This window comes from Panthera pardus, unplaced genomic scaffold (assembly GCF_024362965.1).
Source record: "Panthera pardus isolate Hobbes unplaced genomic scaffold, ASM2436296v1 HiC_scaffold_20, whole genome shotgun sequence".
Taxonomy (NCBI): Eukaryota; Metazoa; Chordata; class Mammalia; order Carnivora; family Felidae; genus Panthera; species Panthera pardus.
This window is the reverse complement of record NW_026526766.1, coordinates 57091857-57118286: the sequence shown is the minus strand read 5'-3', so window position 1 is coordinate 57118286 and position 26430 is coordinate 57091857. Positions and strand designations below refer to the sequence as shown.

The following is a 26430-nucleotide window of genomic DNA, read 5'->3' as shown; positions in this document are numbered from 1 at the left end:
CACATTCACCACCTCTGCCCACACAGCGTGGACCACATGGCAGTCCTCAGGCCTGTCGCTATTTTCATGCGTGGTTCTTTAACCAGCCCTGTTGCCCAGGAGGTTAATTCCTTGCCTCCCCCTCCAAGTAAAATACAAACACCACCCACTACTACTCTAGGCACCTTTCACCTCCTTGAAGCCATGACATCTTCCATTCCCGCTGCATTAGAATAAGTTTAAAGTAGATGCAATTGCTTTGCCCTCCCCAGGGCAGCCCATATGGAAGGTGCCAACTTCCTACCATCACTCCTGTCACTTGTGATTAATTCATTCAATATTTACTAAGCCATGCCCAGGCTAAGCACTGGAAAATAGAGATGCATTATCACCTCTGACGCAGAGACCTGGCAACTCCAGTACAAACCACTGTGGCCCCCTAACCCCAGATTCAATGTCCTAGCGTCGTGACTTGGGAACCGTAGAGATCAAATCCCTTCCACAGCCTCCCCAACGAGTGGTAGTCCAGACTGTTTGAACTCCTCCAGCTATAAGCCCAGGGCAGCTGCTTATTCCTTCCACCACTTCCCCGCCATGTCCTCAGGAACTGTGACCAGTCACATACCTCTCACTAGTGGTACAGCAGGGAGCCTTCTGGGGAGAGGCTCAAATACCCTCTAGACCAGCAGTTCTTAAAATGTGGTCCACCTAAGGGTGCCCAAGACCCTTTCAGAAATCCTCAAGTTCATTTTCATAATACTAGTATAGGCATTTTTCTCCTTCACGGCACCCAACATTTGTACCGACAGTGCAAAAATAATGGTGGGTAACATTGCCTTAGCACACATCAAGGCCCCGGCCCAAACCGCACTAACAGTCACTGTGATTCTTCACCACCATGCACTAGCAATTCAAGAAGTAAATGCCAGCTTCACTTAAGAATGTCCTTGGGGCTCCTGGGTGGCTCAGTTGGTTAGGTATCTGACTTTGGCTCAGGTCATGATCTCTCAGTTCCTGAGTTTAAGCCCCACATCAGGCTGTCTGCTCTCAGCACACAGCCCGCTTTGGGTCCTCCGTCCCCCTCTCTCTCTGCCCCTCCCCAGCTTGTTCTTTCTCTCTCTCTCAAAATAAATAAATAAACAAAAAAATGTCTTTGATGAAGCAATAAAAAATTATTAACTTTATTCCATGTAAATCCCTGAGTAACAAGTCTTCTCAATATTCCATGTGATGAATCGGGAAACTGCACACCAAAGTACGGTGGCGTCTGGAGGAAAGCACTTACACAATCGTTTGAGTTGTGAGCTGAGCTAGCTGCTTTTCTCACAGAAGACCACATACACTTGAAAACAACCGGCGGACAAATCAGGGCTAGTGGACTTTGGTGTCAGGCAGAACTTCTCTCAAAAAGGAACAAAGTGACTCCATAATATCAGGGAAAAACCAACAGTATTTGCTGCCTAGGAATGATACAATTTGAGCTTTCAAGTGAGGATTCTGGAAAACTTGGGTCTGCTACCATGAGCTTTACAGCTTTCCCTAACTTAAAACTTGGACTCTTCTGTTAAAAACAATCCTCATATTAAGGAATTTGATTTCTTTTTATAATGTATAATGAAATGTGTCAATATCCGGAACATTTGCATAGTTCAGTGAATCAGTATTTTCCAAATGACCACTGCATGATATTACATCATTCTCCCTGGGTAAACGATCCAACCACAGTGCAACACAGACCAATGGATTTTAATGTAACATAGTACAAAAAAGTTATTGATGTGGTTTCAGATTCCACATTGCAAATAACCCTTAAGAAACAACCATTTGTCCAGTTTTAAGGTAGTATTGGAGAAGAATACACATGATTACCTGAAAAGGCTAGAAATATACTACTCTCTTTTCCAGCTATATATCTGGGTGAGGCTAGATTTTCTTCATATACAGTACTTCAAATAAACCACCATATATCAATAGAAAGCACAAGTAGATTTTGAGAATCCATAATCCTCTATTAAGCCAGATATTAAAGAGATTTATAAAAAATGTAAAATAACTGCCATCCTGTCACTAATTTAGGGAAGTGAAAATAGTTTTCATTAAAAATTTTTATGTTCAAATAGAAAACTTTTGGGGTGCGTGGCTGGCTCAGTTGGTTGAGCTTCCAACTTGGATTTCAGCTCAGGTCATGATTCCAGGGTAGTGGAATCAAGCCCCGCAGCAGGCTTAAGAGTCTCTCTCTCCCTCTGCCCCTCTCCCAGCTCGTGCTCTCTCTCTCTCTCTCTAAAAGAAAACACAAAAAAATTTTTAAAAATGATCATTAAAAAAAAAAAAATAGAAAGATTTTGCACAGCAAAGGAAACCATCAACCAAAGGAAAAGGCAACCTACGGGGTGCCTCGGTCAGTTGAGCACCAGACTCTTGATTTCGGCTCAGGTCAGCATCTCATAGTTGTGAGATGGAGCCCGCACAGAGCCTGCTTGAGATTCTCTCTCTCCCTCTCCCTCTGCCCCTCCCCTAGGCACATGTGTGTGCACTCTCTCTCTCTCAAAATAAATAAATAAACAAACAAAAGGTGACCTAGTGAATGGCAGAGGATATTTGCAACTGATATATCTGATAAGAGGTTAATATCCAATATATATAAAGAACTTAAACAACTCAACACCAAAAAAATACAATCTGATTAAAAAATGGGCAGAGGACCTAAGTAGACATTTTTTTCCAAAGAAGACATACAGATGGCCAACAGACACATGAAAAGATGCTCAACATTATTGATCATTAGGGAAATGCAAATCAAAATCACAATGAGATATCACTCCACACCAGTCAGAATGGCTAGTATCAAAAAGGTAAGAAAATAACAAGTGTTGGCAAGGATGTGGAGAAAAAGGGACCCTTGTGTACTGTTGGTGAGAAAGTAAATTGGTGCAAATACTATGGAAAACAGTATGGAGTTTCCTGAAAAAAATAAAAATAGAAAAACTATATGACCCAGTAATTCCACTACTGGATAACTACCCAAAGAAAATGAAGATCCTATTTCAAAAAGATGTATGAACCCTACGTTTACTGCAGCATTATTTACAACAGCCAAGATATGGAAGCAACCTAAGTATCCATCAACAGATGAATAGATAAAGATGTGATACTCTGCCATAAAAAAGAATGAGATCTTGGGTGGCTCAGTCAGTTAAGCATCTGACTCTAGATTTTGGCTTAGGTCATAATCCCAGGATCATGGGACCGAGCTTTGCATCAGGCTCTGCACTGACACATGGAGCCTAGTTGGGATTCTCTCTCTTCTTTCTGCCTCCCCCCCAAAGCACATGTGCATACATGTGCTCTCACTCTCAAAATAAATAATAACATTGGGGCGCCTGGGTGGCTCAGTTGGTTAAGCTTCCGACTTCGGCTCAGGTCATGACCTCACGGTTTGTGAGTTCGAGCCCCACGTCAGGCTCTGTGCTGACAGCTCAGAGCCTGGAGCCTGTTTCAGATTCTGTGTCTCCCTCTCTCTCTGACCCTCCCCCGTTCATGCTCTGTCTCTCTCTGTCTCAAAAATAAATAAACGTTAAAAAAATTAAAAATAAATAAATAATAACATTAAAAAAAAAATGAGATCTTGCCATTTGCAACAACATGGATGGACCTAGACAGAGGGTATTATGCTAGGTGAAATAAGTCAGAGGAAGATAAATACCATTTGATTTCTCATATATGTGGAATCTAAAAAACAGATGAACAAACAAAAAACAATTGACTCTTAAATACAGAGAACAAACTGGTGGTTGCCAGTGGGAAGGTGGAAGGGGACAGATGAAATAGATAAAGGGATAATATTAAGAGATACAAACTTCCAGTTATAAAATAAATGTCACGGAAATGAAAAGTAGAGCATAGGGAATATAGTCAATAATATTGTAATAACATATGGTGACAGATGGTGACTACAGTTACTGTGACAAGCTTTGAGTTGAGTAATGTATAGTTGTTGAAGCAATGTTGTACACCTGAAACTAATATAACATCATACATTAGTTATAGTTCAATAAAAAAAAATGTATGCTAACAGGGTTAATCTGTAATGGGTTTACTTGTTATTTTTAATGAATTAGTATTTAAAATTTTTGTTTCCATTTTACTATGTTAAGTATTGATAGATATAATCCACTTCAACAAAAGCTTTTTGGATCTTCAAAACCCATTCTTAATTTTTAAGAATATAAGGGTTTTGGGGCACCTGGGTGGCTCAGTTGGTTAAGTGTTTGGCTCTTGATTTTGGCTCAGGTCATCATCTCACCGTTCATGAGATCAAGCCCTGTGTCAGGATTCTCTCTCTCTCTCTCTCAAAATAAATAAATAAACTTAAAAAAAAAAAAAAAAAAAAAAAAGAATGTAAGGGGTTCTAAGGCCAAGTTTTAAAGAAAAAAAAGTTTAAGAACTGCTGCACTAGACCATGAGTCCCTTCAGATCCACACAGCATTAACAGTTTTATATACACGAAACCTGGTGCATAAAAAATATACCCAGCAAATGTTTATTAAATGCATACTCTTATGCCTGATGCTATGCTAGGCATTGGGGATTCAGAATTGAAAAAGATGGTCCCTGTTCTAGAGGACTCACAAGCCAGTGGAGGAAACGCACAGGTAGGTACAAGAACAATTATAACAGGAACTATGAGGGGAATTATAGGAGCCTACACCAAAAACACACATCTATTAGGTGGAGGGAATGAGAGGGGCCAGGGAAGCGTTCCCAGAAAAGCTATCATTTGAACTGAGTTTTTAAGGCCACAAAAATCAGCCAACGGAAGAGAATTTTAGAAGGAACAGAATGCATAAAAGGTGGAAGTTTTAAGAAAAGTATGGTCATTTCCAGGTCCTGCATGTAGTTCAGTATGAATGCAGCATGAAGTATATAAGTCTGTGAATTGGGGGTGAGGTTGGGAATTAGAGATGAGGCAGAGAGGAAGGCAAGGGCCAAAACGAAGGACCTTATATACCATATTAAGAAATGTGGATTTTCATCCTCAAAGGAGGGAGGGAATAGGGAGGGGTTTAGGATCTTACTCGCATCAACTTTGGTAACAATGTCGAGGTTCAGCTGAATGAATATATGCATTGGGGAACCAGGACTGAGACCCCAACAGACGCAGGAAGGAGGTACTATAAGGAGCTACCCAAGGCAACCCCCTGAGACTTGGAGGAACCTCATGTGTAGGAAGTAGAATCCACAGGAATAAGTGGAAGTGGGAAGTGAGGAACAGGGGAGCGCTTGGTAACTCCCTGGGGTTTAGCACTGGCTACTGGGAGGGTGGAGGTGTCTTCCTTGAGTCTGGGGAGAACAAGGAGATGGTTGGAAGGAACACTGCGAAGGTCAGATTTGTTCCACTCGTAGCAGGCAGGCAGCTAGGCAAATCTAAACACATTTCCGCACCCCCTCCCCCGCGGCCCTGGCCCGGGGCCCACGGTTCCCACGGTTCCCACACCCACCAGCAAATCCAAGCCTCCCACCCCTCTGCCCCGGGGGAGCTAGGCCTAGAGCTCCCGCCTAATTTCCTCTGCTCGGTCACCCCTTCCCCCTCCGCCGAACCGGCTCTCCACTTCCTCCCCCCCCACCACCCCCACCGAGGAAAAACGATAACAAACAGTCCTGCGCCCCGCACCTCACACTTTCCGACCCCAGGACCCGGCTGCTCCCGGAGCAGCTTCTAGAGGCCTCGGTGGGAGGAAGCATCTCACCCCCGACTGCCCGACTCCGGGAGCTCAGTAACTCTTCCCCCTCGCCCTCCGCCTTCCCCGTCCCAGCCCGGCCCCGCCTCCCCACGGGGAAACAGCCCAAAAAAGGGCAGAAAAGAAATTTTGGCGTAAAGTTGGCCTGCAAGAGGAGACGGGAGAGTCCGCTGGGAGAAGGGGAGGGGAGGCAGGGCGCGCGGGGCCACCACTGAGAGAGAAAAGCGGGGTGGGGTGGCGGAGGGGAGGGCGAGAGGAGGGGGCCGGAGGGCCGCGTCCTGGGGATGGGGGCGGGGAGCGCGCCGGGTCCGGCTGGAGCCGCGGGGAAAATATGCGGGGCACGTTGGGGGGCAGGGCGGGCGGGGCGCGGAACCGGGTACCTAGCCGCCCCGTCACGGTAGAGGAGGGGCCCTGGCTCCACCGGCTCGGGCTGGACGGGGAAGCGAGGGGAAGAGAGGTCAGGCCCGCCCTCGGGGGCAACAAACTGGGCCTCATTCCGCACTGGACCGGGGCTCTGGACTCCCCTCCTGGCTCAGTTTCCCCAAGTCCCTGGTGAAACTCACCGTTGTCTCTACCACGTCGGTAACGCAGACCCAGAGTGTGGGACTCAGGGTAAACTGAGGTACTCGAACCACGGAGGAGCCCCGCCTCCCAAGAGACATTTAATCCAGGGGGATTTACAGGAAACTTCTAAATTAAGGGCAGCGGCTGCTGCAGCTGAGGGGGGCACGCGGGACCCAGCGCCCGCGCAGCTGCCGTGAGCTCACGCCCCGAAATAGCCCCAGGGGCCCCAGTTGCAGCTGCCACTGGGTCGGGCTGTCACTCAGAGTAAGAGCAGAGCCCCCAGCCCGAGGGTCCCCTCCCCTCCGCAGGGCTGGGGTTTTTCCAGCCGGACGTCTTAGCTGCTTTACCTTCCGACGGCTGGGGGCGGGGGGAGGGGCCTCGAGGGGGGCGGTCCCGAGGGGGTGGGCACAGGGGGCGGCCGCGCCCCCCCTCGCCGGGGTGTGCTTCTGCCCCTACAAGGTTTGGGCCGCGGTGGGGGAGGGTCCCGGCCCCCGGCTCCGCCCGGTCCCTCCCCGCCTTTTAGGCGCCCGCCCGGCTGGGACATCCCAGTCCCGCTTGGTCCACCTCGCCGGCCACCCGTGCGCCCAGTTCGTCCAGTCCGCACTGCCTGCCCGTCGGCCCGCCCCCCACCGCAGCCATGGACGCGATCAAGAAGAAGATGCAGATGCTAAAGCTGGACAAGGAGAATGCCATCGACCGCGCCGAGCAGGCCGAGGCCGACAAGAAGCAGGCTGAGGACCGCTGCAAGCAGGTGGGGGCACCAGACCCAGTGCAACCCCCTCCTCCCCAACGAGGGAGGGGTAGGCCCTGTGCACCCAGCCTGAGGCCTGCTGTCCCAGGCTCTTGTGTCCAGTGGGGGGAGGGGGGGGCGGGAGGGGGGAGGGAGGATAGACCTTCACAGTACCCTCAGGGACCTAGCCAGAGCCACACATAATCTCTCATCCACCATACCTGGGGAGCTGCAATCCCCCAGTTTCCACACCTGCCCCCTGCACATCAATGATGTGCCCAGCTCCTCGGGGCTGGAAGCTTTCTCTCTACCCTCACCAGGTCCCTTTAACAGCCCTGACTACACTGTCCCTCCTGTGCTATCCTGCTTCCTCCCTGACAGCCTCTAAATATCTTCTTGTACCCCCCCTCGCACACACCCCTGCCTCCTTCCTGGGTCCCTGGCCTGACTAACCAAGGCCTCTCTCTCCCAGCTGGAGGAGGAGCAGCAGGCCCTCCAGAAGAAGCTGAAGGGGACAGAGGATGAGGTAGAAAAGTATTCTGAGTCTGTGAAGGACGCCCAGGAGAAACTGGAGCAGGCTGAGAAGAAGGCCACCGACGTGAGTGTAGACCTGCGGTAGGGTGGGAGAGTGCACTGGGAGGGGTCCCAGACCTGGGGATGAAAGAAGGAGGGGACCTAGACATCCCCAGCACCAGGACAGAAATGGTTTCCTCTCAGAAACCCAGGCTAGGGCAAGCTTGCACAATCTAAGGCAGCGGGTAAATCAAAACCACCTACCACTTCCCCTAGAGGACACAGCCTTGTAACTCCATTTGGTTCCAGTTCTTAGAATGTACAGTGATCAAGCAGTGAGTCATCCTGGGGGGTGGGTGGTACAAGAATTTACCATCTATCTTATTAATCCTCTAGATGGAAATGGGAGAAGAGGCTGCAACTCCATGTGCGGGTGTGGGGTATAGGTGTGGATACTGTTGGGCGGGAGGAGGGAGAGGAATCCAGAGATGGGGCCTGACTTGAGTTACACCCCCGGGGGGCCATTAGAAATTCCCTGGCTTTGACCTCTGGCTCCAGCAGCCCTCCTGTGCACTGGAGCCCAGCTCAGGTTCTAATGACCCCTCATTTACCCTCATTAAGCTGTCAGTCTTGAGACCAAGCCAGGCCACAGGGCAGAGGGACAGGGCTACAAATGCCAAGGCAACCACCTTAGCAGGTCCGGTTCACTCAGATTTCTCTGCCCACCCCACACCCACTAACTAGACTTCTCTGCTTTCTGCCATTCTCAACCCCCACCTTGGTGTTGGAGAATGGCCATATGACTTTGGATATGGTACTTGAACCATTCTCTGCCTCAATTTCCCCACTTGCCTTCTATCGAGGATTAAGATGAGCCTATGGTTGGAGTTATGGAAGGATTAGAAAAAGCATGTCTGAACATCTGAGATCTGAGATGACATTACTGTTTATATTGACCATTATCCACGTTCCCCAACCCACACCCCCTGCCCCCCGGCCCCAAGGTTGGTTTCTCTGACCTCTAGGCTTGGTTTTGGTTCTCCATCAGCCCTGGCACTTGGGAGGGAACTGACCTGCAGCTGCTAGCAAAGACAACCCTGGGCATCTGACGCTCTATAAATAACTAAGGCCCGGTGCAGCTGGAGGCAGGACTGGAAACCCAAGGAGCTGGGTGGGGGCTGGAGGGGAGGGGAGGACAGGGACAGAGCTGGGGATGCAGGGAAGCAGTGCCAGGAGCCGATAGCAAACACTGTCCAAACTTAATGTATGACCTTGAACACAGCACTTCACTTACACGGTGCCTCAGTTTCTCCTTTCTCTCTTCACATTTATCCAGTGAGGACAGTAGTGCCTGTACTGTGGTTGGAGAGCAGCATCCATAACTGGAAAGAGCTTGAAAAGCAGAAAATGGCAAATATCAGTCCTGTGATGAGGACCCCAGGACTTCCCAGACTCTTCAGAATCATTTGTCACTCCACTATCACGAAGAGAGTTTTCCTTTTATAGAGTTCATCTCTCTCTCGAGTAGACCCCTAATGTCCCCCAGAGTCATTCTTCCCAACCCCCAGTGCTGTCCCCAGAATCCTTCCACACTGAGTCATCTGGCCCCCTGCCCGTGAGGGCCTTTGTCACTCTAGGTGGCCTCCAGCACCTGGAGGACAAGCTACTACTTTCTATATATGGTGCTGTGTTTCCCCTGCTGCAGGTTACCTCCCAGGACCAGTTTTCTACCCACTCTGCCCCCAGGACTGCCACCCATCCCTTCCTTCTTTCACTTCTTCCCCTACACTGGCCCTTTCTCCTTTCCAATCTTAAATCTCATGGTCTCTACGATACGTTTCTGAGGGAGAGACAGGAACAACCTAACATTTATGGAGTGTGGACTCTGCAGGCAATGTGCTCAAGTGTTTTCTACATATTATTTTACTATTTCCTGAACTTGGCTTATCATCAGAATCACTTAGAAGCTTATAAAAAAAAAAAAAATTTTTTTTTTAAAGATTTCCAAGCTCCTGTCCTGGAGATCTCATTTCAGTCGATTGAGCCTGGAGCTAGCGAGCCTGTTTAGTTGTCTAAACCTCCCACGTGATCCTGTTGATTGAGTCATTATGTCAGAACAGCCTACAGAGGAGGAACTGCTTGTGTCAACTCAGATTTAAAAAGGAGGAGGGGCACCTGGATGGCTCAGTCCATTGAACAACCCACTCTTGATTTCGGCTCAGGTCATGATCTTGTGGTTCGTGAGTTTTAACCCCACATCAGGCTCTGCGCTGACAGTGCAGAGCTAGCTTGGGATTCACTCTCCCTCTCTCTCTGCCCCTACCCCTCTCTCAAAATAAATAAATAAAGTTAAAAAGGAGGCATCTGAGGCCTAGAGAAACTAAGTAAGTTGCTCAAAGTCATACAAGTGCTAAGTGGCTGAGGGTAGCTCACAATGGTCTGACTCATAGCCCGTGCTCTTAACACCAAACTGTACTGCTTCTCTCATTTTTCTTTTTGGGGGCCCTTCTTGCTCTGACCTCATTTTCTCAAGGTATCATTTTCAATGGACCATCCCCCAAAAAACCTCCATGGTTTTGCCTCTGTATTGCAGATCAGGGGATGAGTATGTGTCACTCACACAGCCTTTGGCAAGAAGCCCCTTCTTATAGGCATGGATGTCCCAAAGAGGCCTGGCTAGCCTCCTGAGCCCCTCACTGGGAGACTGACTGGCAGCCAGTGACATCAGGGATCTTGACTGTGTGATTGGCTGTTTTTAGCAATGGTGAGGTCTGGTTGGCCTGATGTGTCCCCACCCTCTTACCTGGGCCAGGCTTTGCTGTGGAGGAATCCCAGCTCCTCTGACCTGGTCCCAGCACTTATACTGCTTTCAGTGGGTACCGAAAGACCTGCAGATAACCATTGGGAGACTAATTATGCACCGTGTTAGAAGAGGCCCTGAAGCAGGGGAGTGGAGCCTGTTAAGAAATGCATGTTTTGGGCCTCAATAGACCCTAGACGAAGATAGCTGGTTAGGGGGAAGAACGGGTTGAAAGTCTGGGAGCCAGGAAACAGATTCTTTCTGACAAGAATCTTACTATCCTCTGAAACCTCTCTGATCCTCATTCAAGGTAGACAAAGCCCCCTCTGACCTCTGGCCTTTGCCCCACAGGCTGAGGCAGATGTGGCCTCCCTGAACCGCCGCATTCAGCTGGTAGAGGAGGAGCTGGACCGGGCACAGGAGCGCCTGGCTACAGCCCTACAAAAGCTGGAGGAGGCTGAGAAGGCAGCTGATGAGAGTGAGAGGTGGGCAGGGGGCCTCCCAAGGGGTGGGCCGGGGAGGGTCTGGGAGCCCGTCTCTGCTGGTCTTGACACCACTTCCGCCCCTCTCCCTGCCATTCAGAGGAATGAAGGTCATTGAAAACCGAGCCATGAAGGATGAGGAAAAGATGGAGCTGCAGGAGATGCAGCTGAAGGAGGCCAAGCACATCGCCGAGGATTCAGACCGCAAATATGAGGAGGTGACAGCCCTGTCCCACTTCCTTCTCCCCCCAAACCCCAGATACTCCCCATAACTCACCCAGGCTCTGCTCCTTCTCTCCCTCATCCCCCAGGTGGCCAGGAAGCTGGTGATCCTGGAAGGAGAGCTGGAGCGCTCAGAAGAAAGAGCCGAGGTGGCTGAGAGGTAAGGGTACCCTGGGCGGCAAGTGAAACTCGGCCTGGTCCCGTGGCTGTGGGGCACTCTGGACAGTGGGAGGCAGTTTCCCAGGCTTGGGGCCATAGGGACAGGTCCTGTCCTCTGACCCCTAACTGCTGCCCCCAGCCGAGCCAGGCAGCTGGAGGAGGAGCTCCGAACCATGGACCAGGCCCTCAAGTCCCTGATGGCCTCAGAGGAGGAGGTAGTGACCTCTCTGGACCTTTCTGGGCAATGGTGCCTTCTCTCAGCTCACCTTTCCCCTGATCTCAGGCTGTTCTCTCACCTGCTGGGGGTCGGGAAGAGCCTGGGGCTTCCAAGTTCTGCTCACTGTCACTCTCACAACTTTGCTCTTCTCTTCTCTCCTCCACCCCTTCCCCAACTGTGCCGTCTTCACTGTCTCCCACACTATGCCCTCACACCCTCCCCCTGCCACACACCCCCTGCAGTAAATGTGGGGACCTAGAGGAAGAGCTGAAAATTGTTACCAACAACTTGAAATCCCTGGAAGCCCAAGCGGACAAGGTAGAGGGGGGTAGAGGGGCAGTGAGGATGGGGTCCTGCAGGGGAGGGAGGCGATGGGCCCAGGCAGGGAGGGGCTGGGTGTTCCCTGGAGACAAGATCAGGAGCAGCCTGTGGACTCGGTGGAGCGAAGGATTTGTGGAGGCGATCTACTAATGGCGTGTATATGTCCCTAAAAGTATTCCACCAAAGAAGATAAATATGAAGAGGAGATCAAACTGCTGGAGGAGAAGCTAAAAGAGGTGAGAGTCTTAGGGCACCTGGTGACTCAGTCGGTTGAGCATCCGACTCTTGATTTTGGCTCAGGCCACGATCTCGCAGTTGGTGTCGGGCTCCATGCTGACAACGTGGAGCCTGGTTGGGATTTTCTCTCTCCCTCTCTCTCTCTCTGCCCCTCCCCTGCTCACTCGAGTGCACACATGCTCTCTCTCTCTCTGTCTCAAAATAAATAAACTTAAAAATAATAATAAAGTAAAAGAGGTGAGAGTCCTTCCAGTCCCCACTGTCCCCTCAAGCCCCCCATCCCCTCCAGAGACAGCCTGTGGCAGGGACTTTGGAAAAAGGGATGGAAGAGGAGGTTGACTTAAGTGAAAGTATCTGGGAGGCCTAATCTTTGTCATTCTTCCGTCTTACCTCAACTCCCAGGCTGAGACCCGAGCAGAGTTTGCCGAGAGGTCTGTGGCAAAGTTGGAGAAGACCATTGATGACCTGGAAGGTAAAAGGGATACTCCCCTGTATCCAAAGCTTTTTAAGCAGGTCACACTCCCCATGACTATCAGTCTGTCCCTTATTTTCCCATCCCATAATACTTGCCACGGATAAATTAGTGTTGGATCACCTGGGATTCCACCAGCTCCCGGGGTGTGACCCGCCATCCGAGGAGTTGTACCTGGTTGCAGTGTGTCAACTCCAGTGCTCCTCAAACATGAGTGTGCATGAAAACACCTCATAGAATTTTTAAAACACAGCATCCTGGGTCCTAATCCAAAGTAGTTGCTGACTTTGGGCTGGAGAATTTGTATATCTAACAAGCTCCCCGGCAATGCCAGTGCTGCTGGTCCTCAGACCACACTTTGAGTAGCACTGACCTAGACAATCCTGTCTCCAAGTGCAACATAATAGAGCTGTGTCATAGAGACTTCTTTATTAAATATGGAGAGATTTGGTTTAATATCTAGGTTTTCACGACATTAATGGAAAATACTGTTTTAAGCTAGATTTAGTGAAAACGAACATCTGGGTATTTGCTAGTCTGTGACTATTTCTCATTAGTATCAAGAATGTTGTGCCTAAACTGTATTTTCTTTTTATTCTATAATAACCGTTTCACCTTCATAATTCCCACTTCTCATGCTTCCAGGCTTTCAGGCAAGCCTCAATTTTATCTCCAACTTTAGGACCTTAGACCCTTCTGGCTCCAGCACCCTCCCCCTGAATCAAGCATTCCTGCTTATTCAAAGCACTGTACCCCCATGTCCCTGGGGGAGGTAGGAGCTCCAAGGGGAAGAACCAGTTTGGGCTACAGAGAAAAACAAGAGAGACAGGGATACAGAGAGGGGAGGAGGGAGCCCTGATGGCTGTCCAGCTTGTTCTCCAGCCTATTTCTCTCACTCCATCTTTGTCTACCTCTCTCTGATTCTTGTTCTCTTTCCATTACCCTCTCTCCTTCCTTTCCTCTTTCCCTCCATTCCCTCTTCCCACACTCCCACCTGGTCCCCCTCCCCGTGATCCCCCCCCCCCCAGACGAAGTCTATGCACAGAAGATGAAGTACAAGGCCATCAGTGAGGAGCTGGACAACGCACTCAACGACATCACCTCCCTCTGAGCCCCACGCCAGTGTGGCCCCCTCAGCCCCTTTTCTCCTCTCCTTTCCACTCTCTTTGTGGGGAGGGGGCAGTCAGGAGGAACAAAGTTGTCAGCATCGCACAGCCAGGCTGGGCGCAGCCTCGGAGAAGCCCCACCACACCTGCCGCCCACCCTGGCACTTGCTTCATCCTTCTATCCAACCACTCACTCCACCCTCCAGCCTCTACCTCTTTCTGCTGCTTAATAAACTCAACTTGGTCTCCATGCTGTCTTCCTGCCCTCCAGAGAGCACTTCTATCATCCCCACAGAAACCCTGGCTCTTACAGACACCCCCAATCTTGTGCCCCCTCCTCCCCTGCTGAGCTCACCCACAAAACACTGTGGCCCATGCCAGAACCCCCTCCACATGGCACTCTCAGTCTGTCACCATGTCACTGCTGCATGTGGGCATGCATAACCCCATCAGTCACCATGAGCCCTCTAGTGCCTCTGACAGACATGCTCTTCGGCAGACCCAGGTCTGTCACTAACCTCCAAGCATTCAGCTGCAGTTCCGGGATTTAAGGGAATGACTGGAAGGGACGTGGGTGGGGAGGTGCCGAGGAAGCGCAAGAAGGTTGTGAAAGGTCTGGCTGGGGTAAAGTTTGGAAAAATGTCGGATGCCAACAACATGGGGCTTTCCCTGCAGGTCTGTTTTCTGCCTCAAGTCTATCTGTCTGTCTGGTCCTTCCTTTTCTGGTTCAGTCTTTGTCTTTCCTTCCATTTCTAATACTCTTAAACCTTCTAAAGAAGGAGGGTAAATTAGTTCATGACTCAAGCCTTCCCATCCCACCCCCATGACCCTGAAGCCTTGAGTCCACGTCCGTCTTGGTCAGTCCATCCATTTGCCCTTGGCACCGGGTCCTCAGACCTCTAAGTGCTTATGTCTTCCTATGCCTCCAACCCACACCAAGTCTATTTGTCTCATCCCCCATCTCCCCCCATGTCTCCCTGCCCTTCCTCACGTGCTGCTTCCCCTCACAGAGACCTTGGCCAGTGCCAAGGAGGAGAACGTGGAGATTCACCAGACTCTCGACCAGACCCTGCTGGAACTCAACAACCTTTGAGGGCTGGCTCTGCCCCCCAGCCGGGCGATAGTTGCTGTCCCAACTCAATAAAATGGATATTACCTGCGTCACAGGGCCCTTTAAACCTTTCTTTGGTGTTGGCGACGGTGGTAGTTTTCCAAAGTGGAAAAGGCTAAGAGGATGCCTGAGGGGAGCAATGGAGTTGGAAGGCCCCCTGACTGAACAGGGCCTGAGTCCAAGCTCTACACTAGGACTTCCTTTTCAAAGGGAGCCAAGGGGTGGGGGCACTGGGCTCATTGAGGAGGGTTATGAAGAGGCTGTGTAAAGCAGAGAGGCCCCACAGGGCTTGGGGGGAACATCCTGGCCCTACTACCCGCAGGGCAAAGGAGCCCGCTGTCCGCGGCACTGCCCCATTCCAGCAGGCGGCTGGGCCAGACAACACAATCTGAAGGCAAAACTGCAAAGCTACACAGATTTATTTGAGCAGGGTTAAAGACCAAAAGCCTCACTATGATTTTAAGCCTAGAGGCTAAGCCTGCCCTGCCCCCCAGACACATGCACTGCTGCGTGTGTGCGCACACACAGCCATTCTATTTCAGTCACTTCCACCCCCTTCCTGATAACATCTGTGGTAGGCAGATAATGCCCCCCACCAAAGATGTCCACACCCTCATCCTGTGAAATAGGGCCTCACACGGGAAAAGAAACTTTGTGATTAAGGTAAGGATTTTGAAATTGGGAGAGTATCCTAGGTTATCTGGGTAGGCCCAATGTAATCACAACGGTTCTTATAAGAAGGAGGCAAGGTCAATGGCAGTTAGAAGAGATGTGACGGTGGAAGCATGAGGCTAGAGTGATAATGAGGAAGGGGCCACAAGCCAAGGAATGTTTGGCTTCTAGAACCTGAAAAAGGAAACCCTCCCCTCAAAGTGTCCAGAAGGAACCTGCCCTTATACCTTGACTTCAGCCTATAAGATTCACTTTGGACTTCTGACCTCCAGAACTCTAAGAAGATAAATTTGCATTATCATAAAGTGTGGTAATTTGTTAAAGGCAGCAATAGAAAATGAATACACCATCCTGATTTAGAGAACAAAGCTGCCTTCCATATATTTTATTAGAAACATTTATTTAAAAAAATATTTGGACCTTAAAAAGGAAGTGGTGTAAAGGGTAGGACAGGACAGTCTCCAGCTCCCCCTCAGATTCTTCTGGCTGGCTTCTCTGCACATTCTCCAAGTTCCAAGGACTCTAGGCAACAGTCTCGGTGACCTCTGCTGGGTGGTAGCTAACATTCCCTTTGGTCCCACTTCGGAGTCTACACAACAGAAAAGCCTAGTCAGAAAACTGCCCCTCCAGATGAACTCATTTGCACACAAAGTGCATGAAACTTCTGGACTCCAGCCAGGGAGGTGGGGCAGTGCCTGAGGAAGAAGGGCACAAGGAAGCGGGTAGGTATACCTCTGCTGCCTTCTCATTTGCACAAGGAATGCGATGCAGGTGACGGCAAAGAGGAGGCCAAAAACCAAGGCCAGGATGTCACCTGGAGGGAGAGGAGAGGCCACCTCAGAGTGAAGAGTCTAGAATTCAGCCCGCTTCAGTATATTCCCCCCCTGCCCCCCAGGTTTTTCAGCTGCCCTCAGTGTCTCAGAATCCAGAAGAGGCCCTCAAAGGGATGGGGGTAGATACACAAGAATGAGTAAGATAAGCACCTTTTTTTACCTAAAAGCAAGTAAAAGATGTTGTTTGGGAAGGAGGATGCTAGATTTCTGGGGCTTCCTTCTAACCAACTTTTGCCCTGGGGACAACAGAGGAGCCCCCGCCCTTGATCTGACCCTCTTTCTTATTGGGGTTGGAGGTCTATTCTGCAGAAAAGGAGAAGGGGTACAGGCGGCCCTAGCCCCTGAGGCTGAACAGTGCCAAGGGGTCAGGAGCCAGAGAAGGGGCACAGACTCACCAGCAGCAAGGCAGGGATTCTGGTGGACTGAAGAGAAAAAGGAGACATTAGAACCAGGGGCTGTGACTACCAATGACAGACACAGGCACAAAGGAAGACACATGGAACGATGAGGGACCTGTGGCCAGGGGGGACATGGCAATATGGGTCACCACCAAGCTGCACCTGGCTCAATGGTCCTGGGGCTGCTCTCCGCTCCAGCCGGGAAGGAGGCCTCGATCATTCGCCCATTCAACGGCTGCGTCTCTCGGAAGTTCATCTGTAGCCGAGCATCATCAGGTCCCCACAGGGAGGCAGAGAGGGTGTGGAGCTAGGGAGGTCAGTAGACAGGGGGGTGGGCTCATGACAAGAAAATGAAAGGTTCACAGGCCTACTCACAGCCAGCACCTCAGGGCTTCAACCCCTTTGTCCCCTCTTCCCCCATAAGGCCCCCTCATCTCCTTATGCATCTTGATTTCATCCTTATACCTCTTTCCCCCACATCCCCTATGTCACCACCATGCCCCAGCCCCACCTGCTTAGCACTCAGCCTCACTGTCTGGTTGAACACAGTCCAGATGACCCCCTGGGCACAGGGGGGTGTGGTTAGAGACCCCTCATAGCGGAAGTAGCGGCTGAGGTCAGAGGGCAGCAGTGCAGATACATCCAGTCCTGGGACCCAAGTCTCTGAGTCTGCGGAGAGGACCTGTGCTGGAGTCCCACCTAGATTTCTCCCCTCCAAAGCTTTTGGGTGCAGGGATATAGTTTCATCTCCCAGAAGCCAAGCGGAGGCAAGTTCCTGAGAGCACTTCTTCACCAGGTGTGTCCCTTCCCATAACTCAGCACAAGACATAATTCAGAAAAAGATAAAGGGCTGAGGGGCCTCCCAGAGTGAAAGAAGGGCTCCTTAGGTGCTCCTTCTGACTCTTCACTCTTACTTTGCATACTATGACAACATGCTGGACTACAGGTTTAAGCCCAAAATGAACGAAAAGGGAAAGTGAGCTGAAGAACTTGGATGTTTGAAACTATAAAAAACAGACACAAAAACTCAAAAAGCACAGTTCCTTCTAGTTTAGTAAAATCTAAGGTCCAGTAGTGAGGTTTAAAATGACCCAGAGTGGCTGAGAAGGGAAAGATTTCTAACAAAAGTACAAATTTAAAATATTTGATGCTTGTGAAGGAGAACTAGACAGTTCTCAGAAAACTTTTAGCTCCCCAGACTCAACCTCTTAAGTTCCAAACGCTGTTTTATTTTTGCAGTCTTTTTGTTTGTTTGTTTTGGCTCTTATTTTGTTTTTTGTTTGATTTTGGGTTGCTGGGTTGTTTTGTTTTGTTTTGTTTTGTTTTGTTTTACCATAAAGCCTGTAGGCAGCAGTATGCTTGTGCCTGTTAACCTCTTCTCAGCTTCACAGTTATTGTCAACACCATAGTCAGTCAGCTCACATGTCGGTTCCCTGCCTGTGGGAGCGGGGCCATCTCCATCCTCTCACCTGAGGCTCCCCAAAGGTAACTCTTCATGAACAAGAGTACTGAGGGTAGTGGCCCAACTAACAAACTAACCTTCCTCAGCGATTTCTTCCAAATGTGACAGCAACTGCTCATAGGCACTGTTTTCTTCTGGGCCCTCCTGGGAAATAACAGTACAAGACAAGCTCTTACAGGTATCTAGAGCCATGGCTAGAGGCCTGAAGATGAGGTAGGCTTCCCTTAGCCCTCCTCCACTTCTCAGTTCTGAGAATGCTGGGGAACACAAAATCTTATGTATTACTACTCAATCATTTTACTTCCACTTTGCAAACTAACCTAATATGCTTGGTGGGCTGGTTTTCAATGGCAAATTGGAAGAGGAGGAAGATAGGCCACTTTACTAGGATAGAAGGCTCTCAGTGATCTGGATCCTACTACCTTTACCAGTCTCATTGAGCCCACCTCCACCTTTACACTCCATGGTCTCCCCACAGAAAACCATAATAACCTTTGTATTCTCATTACCTCTGCATTCACCTTAATAATTCATGTGTTTGACTTTTGTAGCAAGGACATGCTATTTCAGAGGCACTTTTCTGAACTTTGTGCTGTCAGGGTGGCATTAAGTAGTCAGTTAGGCAGTGACTGAGCCTAGAAGGTACCTCACCATCCCTCCATTTTACTAGTCTCTTCTAATCACTGTGTATGTAGCCTTGATCACTACAGATCCAAAGAGGTCACTAAATGTTTCTTTAGGCTTTATCGCATTTCACAAAGTGGAAATTAAAGGAGTAAGCAAGAAATCACTCTTCCTGGTGTCCTGTCCATTCCACCTGCCTTCCCTGAGTGGGCCATATTCTTAGTCCACATATACTGTTGGCTCTGTGTGGAATATCTCATTTTCTTTCCCACTAGTGAAGGCTTCCAAGTTTCACCTCCTCTGTTAAGTTTTCCCTGACCACCTTTCTTACTATGTGTCCTTTGTATATGTCTATCATTTCAGCCTCTCCCACTGGTGGTGGACTCCTTAGAGACCAGGAACCACAGTTTCTGACTCCTTCGTGTGGCTCAACTCCTCGCTTACAGTGGGTAGGTGTTGAATGAATTAATCAGTGAGTGAATGAGGATTGCCGGGTGCCAGGGTGAGTGTGCTAGGATGGGGTGTCTGGGGTCAAGATACACTGAGCTCTGGGGTACGGGGAAGCAGGGAATAGGGGTGTCCAGAGCTGGTACCTGCAGAAAGGCGGCCAGCACGGCTAGTCCCCCCGGGCGCCCCAAGGCCTCATCAACTTTGGCAAATGCAGTGCTGAGGTGAACCACGTGGATCTGGAGAGGAACAGAGGGTAGGAGTGGACAAGATACCCCGCCCAGCGCCCCCCTTCGCCTCTCCGCTGCGCGCTCACCTCGGCAGGGAAACGGTGGCCGTCAACCGTGTGCTCCGAGCCCGGGCGACCCGCAGCCCCCCAGTGCAGATGCAACTGCAGGGCCCGGTACTCCCGCCCGGGACCCAGAGCCATTTCCAGCCCCGGAGGCAGGGTCAGTTGCACTACGAGGGAAGAGGCCAGTGAGCCCGGAGAGCCAGCCTACCTGGGAGGGCCAGCCAAACTCCTTAGCACAGCCCCCACCCGCCTTCTATTATAGGCCAGGTTGCATCCCCAGATAGACTCCGCCCGTTCCCGGAGGCTCCCCTCACCGGTGTGGCCATTGTTGCGCAGGCGCAGTTCTGGGAGAGGCGGGAGCTCAAAGCCTAGGAGTTCCAGAGGTTGCAGGGCGGGGCAAAATGCGGCGAGCTCCGGGCGGATATCTACCGGCGATTGGAAGCGGCCTGCGCAGGCTGGGGACACCTGGGGCCAGGGCGGGTCGGCTGGAATGAGAGAATGTGGACTGGAAATCTAGTGACAAGACCAGGAACTGTTAGGGAAGCAGGGTAGAAAAAGTGAGGGGGTGGAGTGAGAAAGAACGGGGCGGGAAATAGAAATCAGGGATGTGGACCGACACAGGCAGCGGGCGGCGGTGTTGGGGACTCGCAGTCGTAACTACAATGAGTGGGACGCACAGGACCAATGTTCGGGGATAGCTGGGGGTTCAGATCAGGAGAGCAGAATGCCCAGGCTGGGTCTGTGCAGGGGGTAGGTGTCTCACCTCCATAGCGCCAATGACTGTGGTCATCTCCTGCATAAATGAGAAGGATGAAAAGCCTTTCTTTAAGCCCAGTCCCTCCCCAGTGTCCAGCATGAGGTGGGTCCCCCTCACTAGTAGGGGTTCTCCAACTCAGATGCCTTACAAAGGCATAGCAGGTAAGGCAAATGCCTTAAGTGGCTAGGTATAAAGCACAACAGATTGCAAACAAACATAACACCATAGCTTGGTAGCCCAACGATCCTACTGGCCCCAGAGATACTAGTTTGCAACCACTGTCTTAGAGTCTGTAAAGTGGGCCAGGGCCTCAGTCTCCAGGCCCAAGTCAGTCGACCCTCTCCCCTTTCTCCCTGTGTCCAACTCCCTTCCCAAAGTTCCTGGGTTCTGAGTCAAAATAGCAGGATCCTCTACTTGCTATTCCTTCTTCCTAGGTCTCAGTTTCTTCAGAGGAGGAAAGATGGGGGTGGGGTAGCAGAGAAAGAGCAGGAAGGGTCTGTAGAGATCACTCACCTGCAGTCTACAGACCCTTCCTGCTCTTCCTCTGCTACCCCACCCCCATCTTTCCTCCTCCCTCATATTCTTACTTCTCTTATGTCTTCTCTCTTTCCACATTCCTCAACTTTCTCCTCCCCAACCATCCTCTTTCTTCTTTCTCATCTCTTTCTGTTTCATCTCCTATCTATGCTTTTTTTGTCTCCATTCATCCCCTTCTAGCTCTGAAAGGGGGAAGGGTCTGGTGGCATGAGATCCCCCAAGGGTGGAAAAAGCTACTGTCAGAGTATAGGTTCCTCCCCTTCCCTGAATAATCCCTGCCTGGGTTGGGGTTTAGTGGGGGGAGGAAAACCTCCTGGAACCTAGATTTGGAGGGCTGTTGACCACTTACCTTTGTTGTGCCTGTGGGCATTATTCTGGGAGCCTTGAGTATCCCTGGGTACCTCAACAGTAGGTAGATCCTCTAACTTCAGAGAGTCCTCCTCTCCTGGTTCAGTCTTCATTCCAGATGGGTCCTCTCCAGGTGGGTCCCCCTCTCCAGGTGGATCCTCCTCTCCAGGTGGATCCTCTTCACTGGGTGGGTTCTCCCCATCCAGTTGATCATCTTCCCCAGATGAATCTCCTCCCAACCCAGGTGCCCCCTGCATCCGGGACAGGCTCTGGAGATGGGCAGGCACCAGGAGCAGCAGTAACAGCAGCAGTTGCACAGCAGGGCCCCGGGAAGGGGCCGGGATCCACAGAGGGAGCCAGGGACTAGGGCACAGGGGAGCCATGCGGCTGACTGTGGGGTGTCCCAGACACAGTGTGTACGGGCTGTACGTGCATCGGAAACAGGAGCTGGGTGGGGGAGGAGCAAGCCTGGAGGGGAGCAGGCTGACTCACAGAGGGCCCTTTTGTAGAGATGGAGCCAAAGTCCCGTGGGTCTGCCTGGCCCTATGCCCCTTCCCCGATACCAAAGCCTGGGTGGGGGTGGAGTGAGGGGCAGGTATGTGCACAGGCAGGAGGTTATCAGGGTCACAGGCTCAGCCTGGAACCCAAGGCACCACCTGGCACAGGCTCCCCCTGGCACCGCCCAGCTGCTCACCAGCCAGCCTCAGCTAACCCTGGCCTGCTTCCCAGCCCCAGGCAGAGAGGGGGAAAGACAGGGAGCTGGGGCCCCCACAGCTTCTGGCTAAGAGGGGAAGCAGCCCATGTATATCTCCCTGGCCCAGACAAGGAGCAGGTAAAGGGGTAGGACAAGCTGCTGGGGAGGCCTGGGGTGCGTGGACACATAGGCAGGTGGGAGGCTAATCTGAATATAAATGGAAAACTGAATATATGTAGGAGAGGGACTCTGATGGGCTTAAACTAAATTTATTTATCATATTACACCTCTGCTCAAAAACCTTCATTGGCTTCCATCTGTCCACCTTCTTCTTCTAGTTGACTTCCAAGTCCCTTCAAAATCTTATCCAAGAAGCCTTTTCATTTTATCTCCTACTACTCTCCCTCATACTCCATTCAAATTATTCATTTCCACCCCACCCCCCAGACTTTTGACCACCTTTGTTCATCTAGTGTCACTCTTATATTTAACAGTTATTTAGCATCCACTATGTCCAGCACTGGCCTATGGACTAAAGGTACAGAAATGAATAAAACACAGTCCCTGTCCTAAGGAGCTCACTATCTAGTGAGTGAAGGCAAACACTATCACAATATTCAGGGGAGAGAGATCAATTTTGCCTCAGAAAGTAGTACAGGAGTAGGCAAAATTTGATCAGGGCTTTGAAGAAGTAGAAATTCAATTACTAAAAACAATGGGGAGAGTGGTATTTTGTGCAAAGGAAAGGCATCAAATATCTTGTGCAAGAGAATGACAGAATCCAAGTCTCATACTAGGTTGTGTTGATGGCTAGTGTGCAACATGGACTGGAAGGGAAGAGTGGGTGCAAGGAGATGAAAAGTAAAAGGACCCCAAGACTTGGGGTTCCCAGTCTGCCTACTCATTTGAGAAACATTTATTGAGACTCCTCCAATTCTCCAGGGACCATTCTAAGCCCTAGGGATACAGCATTGAACTAGAGAACAGCCTCTACTGTTCTGTAGGTCACATTCTTTTTTTTTTTTTTTTCTTTCTGTAGCTCACATTCTAATAAGGTTTCTATGGCTTCAACAAACCAGAAGAGAGTCAGGCCATCTCAGGAAGTTCGTATCTGGGGCTACCATTCAGTACATATGTACCAGTTTGGTTGTATGGATTAGAGAAATATATTGAAGTATTTCTAACCCTGTTGAGAACTAGCCCCTAGCTTCCGGGTGCTCTGCTACCTCACTTCTTCCTGGGGACTCTAATGATCTCTTATCTAAAGAGGTAATACCTGGAAGAGCAGAGGCCCAAGGACCCCATTTGAATGTCCCAACCAGCTTCTAGTACATGAATCAGTACTTGTGCACCCACTACCCTGTTAAATAGTTTTACTCTCTCGTCTGTATACCTTCTGTGGTTCAAGACTCAGCTCAAAGGCCACCTCCTCCACTCTATACCACAGGAAGAGATTTCTGGTGCCTCTGAACCACCCCGGTTCTTTGCCTGCCCTTGCTAATTACCTTGCCCACCATCCAATTTATATTATGGTGATTTATTACATTTTATCTGGTCTAATAGCCTTGAGTTCCATAAGGGCAGGGTCCAGTATTTGATTAAGTCTTTTATTCACTAACCATTATTGAACATTTTTCTCTCTGCAGATCACCTTGCCAGGACTTGAGAAAAACCAAATTGACTAAGACGCCTTCCCTGCCCTCAGGGAGCTCATTGTCAATGACTTGTGTTTGTCAAACCACAACTGTTCCAAGAGCATGACATTGCATTTTTATAGCACCCCAAATTATCTGCCTTGTCAGACTAACTGTCATACTGTATACCAAAACTCGCACAGCTGAACAACTGCTGTCCTCCAAGGAGGTGGTCAGCCTAGCAATCTAGGTTGCTATTTCTGGAGCCAAATTGAGAGCCATCTACAGAAATCTGATCCAGTGTGTAATGTGGAAGGTCAGCTCATTGTCTGGGTTAGCTGTGATGTCAGCACCTTGGTTAGACACTGACACATGGAAGGTACATGTTAGTATCTGAATTGGATGGACCTAAACAAGATAGAATGTGGTAATGACTTATCTAGTTGAAGTGGAGAAGGTCATGGGAAGCACAGAGGACAGAAGCACCATGTTAACTGGAGTCTCGAGTCTGTATGTGTGATCTTTCTCTCACATCCATTCCAGCTTTACTTCATTTTCCCTCTTTCCAAATGTTCTTCAGATTTCCATTGTTTTCCTTTCTAGGTCTCTGTCAGGATCCCCTGGTACACTGCTCTGCAGTGCTCTATATAATTACACACATCTCCCTACCATCTCAGTTGCTTTGGGCCAGCATTTCAGAGCCTAGATCTGCATCTATGTGCAGGTCTCTCTCTGTTTTGGTGTTTTATTTTTTTGTTTTTTAAAATGTTAATTTATTTTTGAGAGAGCATAAGTGGGGGAGGGGCAGAGAGAGGTGGACAGAAGATCTGAAGTGGGCTCTGTGCTGACAGGCTGACAGCAGCAAGCCCCATGTGAGGCTTGAACTCACCAATTGCAAGATCATGACCTGAGCCGAAGTAGGACACTCAACTGGCTGAGCCACCCAGGTTCCCCTCAGCTTTTAAATTTAATTAAATTTTGAATTTAATTCCCCATGGTGCTATCTTTCTTAAGCTCTTTGTTTCTGTGTGTGACTGTGTCTCTGGTGTGGGTGGGGAATGTAGACTCGGACCCTGGATCGTGTCTTGGCAGCTGGGAGTCTGCCAAATCCTAAAACAGGTTTGAGCTCCCAGAGTCTTGTTTCCTGAGCATGTCCAGGTTGGGACATGGCATACTCAGGACCAACTGGCTGGGGCACCACCTGCCTGATTCATGACCTCTCTGTGGTGTTTAAGGCCAAAGTGTTTGGTCATTAGGGTCTGTGTCTTCAGACATTAAGGGCCACGTTTCTGCTCATCCCATGGTTGCAGAAGAGACTCATGGTGATACTAATTACAATGGGATTATCTGTCCCCTTCTACTCTTGAACTCTTAGTGTGGACTATCCCACATTCACTGGAGACAGTGTAAACAGTCCTCTTCCTATATGGTATCACCAGTTTCCTTGCAAATGGAGTCCAAGGCAGTCTGACCCAAACTTTCTCTTTCCGCCATCCAACCCTTCAAGTTGTTTTCCCCTGATTTAAGTCCAGCATATCTCTTTGGAATTCTTAGAATGTCAGAGAACTAGAGGGGACCTCAGAACCCTGACAGTACCCTGGTTCTTGGTTTGGGGTCCAAATTCCTAGGAGTCCACAGTGGTAGGAATGGGGTCTGAAGGTTTCTTAACATTTTGGTCTTTAACAGCATTTCTTTCTCTAATTAAAAAGTAATGCATGCATGCTCAAGCAGAAAACTTGGGAAAAGGAGAAAAACAAGGGAATTTTAAAAGACCCCTATATTTGAATTATTCACCCTTTTAACCTCAGTGATTCAGTGCCTGGCACAGATTAGGTGCTTAAAAAAATATTTGTGGAGTGCATTAACTTTGATCCGATCACTTAGAGATAACAACCACAATTACCTCAATTGTTTATCCTTCCAGTCAGTCACATATATGCTATACATAAATGGGATCATATTGTACAAGCAGCTTTGTAGCATGCTTTGTTTGGTCGTGGCAATACACTATATGTTTTTCCATATTGACAGGTTTTTTACATCATTTTAAAAAGTTTATTTATTTATTTGGGGGGGGGGGTGGGCAGAGAGAAGAGAGAAAGAATCCCAAGAAGGCTCTGCCCAATGTGGGTCAGTATAGAGCCCAATGTGGGGCTCCATCCCATGAACTGTGAGATCACGACTTGAGCCAAAGTCAAGAGTTGGATGCTTAACCGACTAAGCCACCCAGGTGCCCCAAAGCCCCCACCATTTTTAATGCTTTCATATTATTCCTTCAAATAGCTGTACCATAATTTTCCTAGCCAATTCTCTACCACTGGATATTTAGATAGTTTCTAGTTTTCTGTTGTTACGAACAACACTGTACCACCCATCCTGGTATACATATTTTTGTCCACATATCTATTTCTTTAGGATGCGTTCCTAAAAATGGAATTGCTAGGTCATAAGAGTAAGAACATTTTAAGACTTCTCATACATACAAGACGGCACTGCCAATTTACCCTCCAGGGCTACTGCCAATTTTTTGAAAGACCTAAGTAAGGAAAATCTGGTCCATCTTATCTTTGACTAGGTAGCACCGACTAATCAACCACAAGCTTTAGCCTTTGGCCCGAATTACAGCAATTCGACCACCACGTTGGTTATTGACATTTGCTGACCAGGAGCTAACTGGTTGTCAGGTTTTGGATCTGTATGAAAGGAGAAAACAAGTTAGTAACTTAAAACCTATCAACTTTTGTCCGAGGGGGGCAAAATATTCAATCCTTGTGACCCATGAGGTTTCCTAGTAGTGAAAAGCACTGGGGACGACTGTGCCCTAGTGTCTGGCACAGGCCCAGGGCAATATGTACCATAACTATTGTCCCCTACCTAATTTTACTGATGGGACACTGAGGCCCTGCCGGTGTCCTACCTCAAGGTCCAGACTGCTGCCTCAACTTCGCATAACTCAGAGGAGGGCCACCTACCTGCCCCACCCGACGCTGCCTGAGCGGGCTTCGCGCGCCTACAGCGCCGCCCTGGCGGTAGGGCGAGGCCGTAATGGCAGAGACTGGATGCGGTTCGGTGGCCCCCGCT

At 49.6% G+C, this 26430-nt stretch overlaps 2 protein-coding genes and 1 long non-coding RNA gene across 10 annotated transcripts; 1 reads left to right on the top strand and 2 right to left on the bottom strand.

Annotated features, from left to right (window-relative positions):
- Positions 1–1127: 1127 nt before the first annotated feature.
- Positions 1128–13454, bottom strand: LOC109270171 (uncharacterized). Of its 2 annotated transcripts, XR_008424249.1 has the most exons (4): positions 11084–13454; positions 10328–10412; positions 8819–8916; positions 1128–1439 (listed from the first exon to the last, which is right to left on the bottom strand). It is a non-coding gene; the product is annotated as an uncharacterized LOC109270171 (long non-coding RNA). The 2 variants fall into 2 exon arrangements; XR_002081469.2 differs by lacking the exon at positions 11084–13454 and having other exon boundaries at positions 10328–10676.
- TPM2 (tropomyosin 2) lies at positions 6758–14704 on the top strand. 4 transcript variants are annotated; one of them, XM_019454567.2, is made up of 9 exons: positions 6758–7032; positions 7484–7609; positions 10676–10809; positions 10907–11024; positions 11118–11188; positions 11327–11402; positions 11899–11961; positions 12365–12434; positions 14551–14704. In XM_019454567.2, the coding sequence occupies exons 1-9, from the start codon at positions 6919–6921 to the stop codon at positions 14631–14633; spliced, it is 855 nt and encodes a 284-aa protein (XP_019310112.1). In that variant the 5' UTR covers positions 6758–6918; the 3' UTR covers positions 14634–14704. The 4 variants fall into 4 exon arrangements, with proteins under 4 accessions (XP_019310112.1, XP_019310111.1, XP_019310110.1 ...); XM_019454566.2 differs by lacking the exon at positions 14551–14704 and adding an exon at positions 13463–13790 and having other exon boundaries at positions 6761–7032; XM_019454565.2 differs by lacking the exon at positions 11327–11402 and adding an exon at positions 11647–11722 and having other exon boundaries at positions 6762–7032.
- A 989-nt stretch (positions 14705–15693) lies between these two features.
- CA9 (carbonic anhydrase 9) lies at positions 15694–26420 on the bottom strand. Of its 4 annotated transcripts, XM_019454553.2 has the most exons (11): positions 21023–26420; positions 20143–20172; positions 19694–19864; positions 19404–19546; positions 19234–19326; positions 18094–18160; positions 17066–17223; positions 16717–16861; positions 16552–16578; positions 16056–16137; positions 15694–15912 (listed from the first exon to the last, which is right to left on the bottom strand). In XM_019454553.2, the coding sequence occupies exons 1-11, from the start codon at positions 21402–21404 to the stop codon at positions 15846–15848; spliced, it is 1365 nt and encodes a 454-aa protein (XP_019310098.1). In that variant the 5' UTR covers positions 21405–26420; the 3' UTR covers positions 15694–15845. The 4 variants fall into 4 exon arrangements, with proteins under 4 accessions (XP_019310098.1, XP_019310097.1, XP_053764066.1 ...); XM_019454552.2 differs by lacking the exon at positions 16056–16137; XM_053908091.1 differs by lacking the exons at positions 15694–15912; positions 16056–16137 and having other exon boundaries at positions 16145–16578.
- Between the last annotated feature and the right edge of the window lie 10 nt (positions 26421–26430).

Excerpts from the sequence above, each read along its gene's own strand:
- TPM2 (XM_019454567.2), top strand. The coding sequence starts at position 6,919 with ATGGACGCGATCAAGAAGAAGATGCAGATGCTAAAGCTGGACAAGGAG. Across the intron at positions 11,025-11,117 it reads CAGACCGCAAATATGAGGAG|GTGGCCAGGAAGCTGGTGAT; the intron begins GTGACAGCCCTG and ends CTCATCCCCCAG. Across the intron at positions 11,962-12,364 it reads TGGAGGAGAAGCTAAAAGAG|GCTGAGACCCGAGCAGAGTT; the intron begins GTGAGAGTCTTA and ends CTCAACTCCCAG.
- CA9 (XM_053908091.1), bottom strand. The coding sequence starts at position 21,404 with ATGGCTCCCCTGTGCCCTAGTCCCTGGCTCCCTCTGTGGATCCCGGCC. Across the intron at positions 19,547-19,693 it reads GCGCAACAATGGCCACACCG|TGCAACTGACCCTGCCTCCG; the intron begins GTGAGGGGAGCC and ends CTTCCCTCGTAG. Across the intron at positions 16,862-17,065 it reads TGAGGCTGAGTGCTAAGCAG|CTCCACACCCTCTCTGCCTC; the intron begins GTGGGGCTGGGG and ends TGACCTCCCTAG.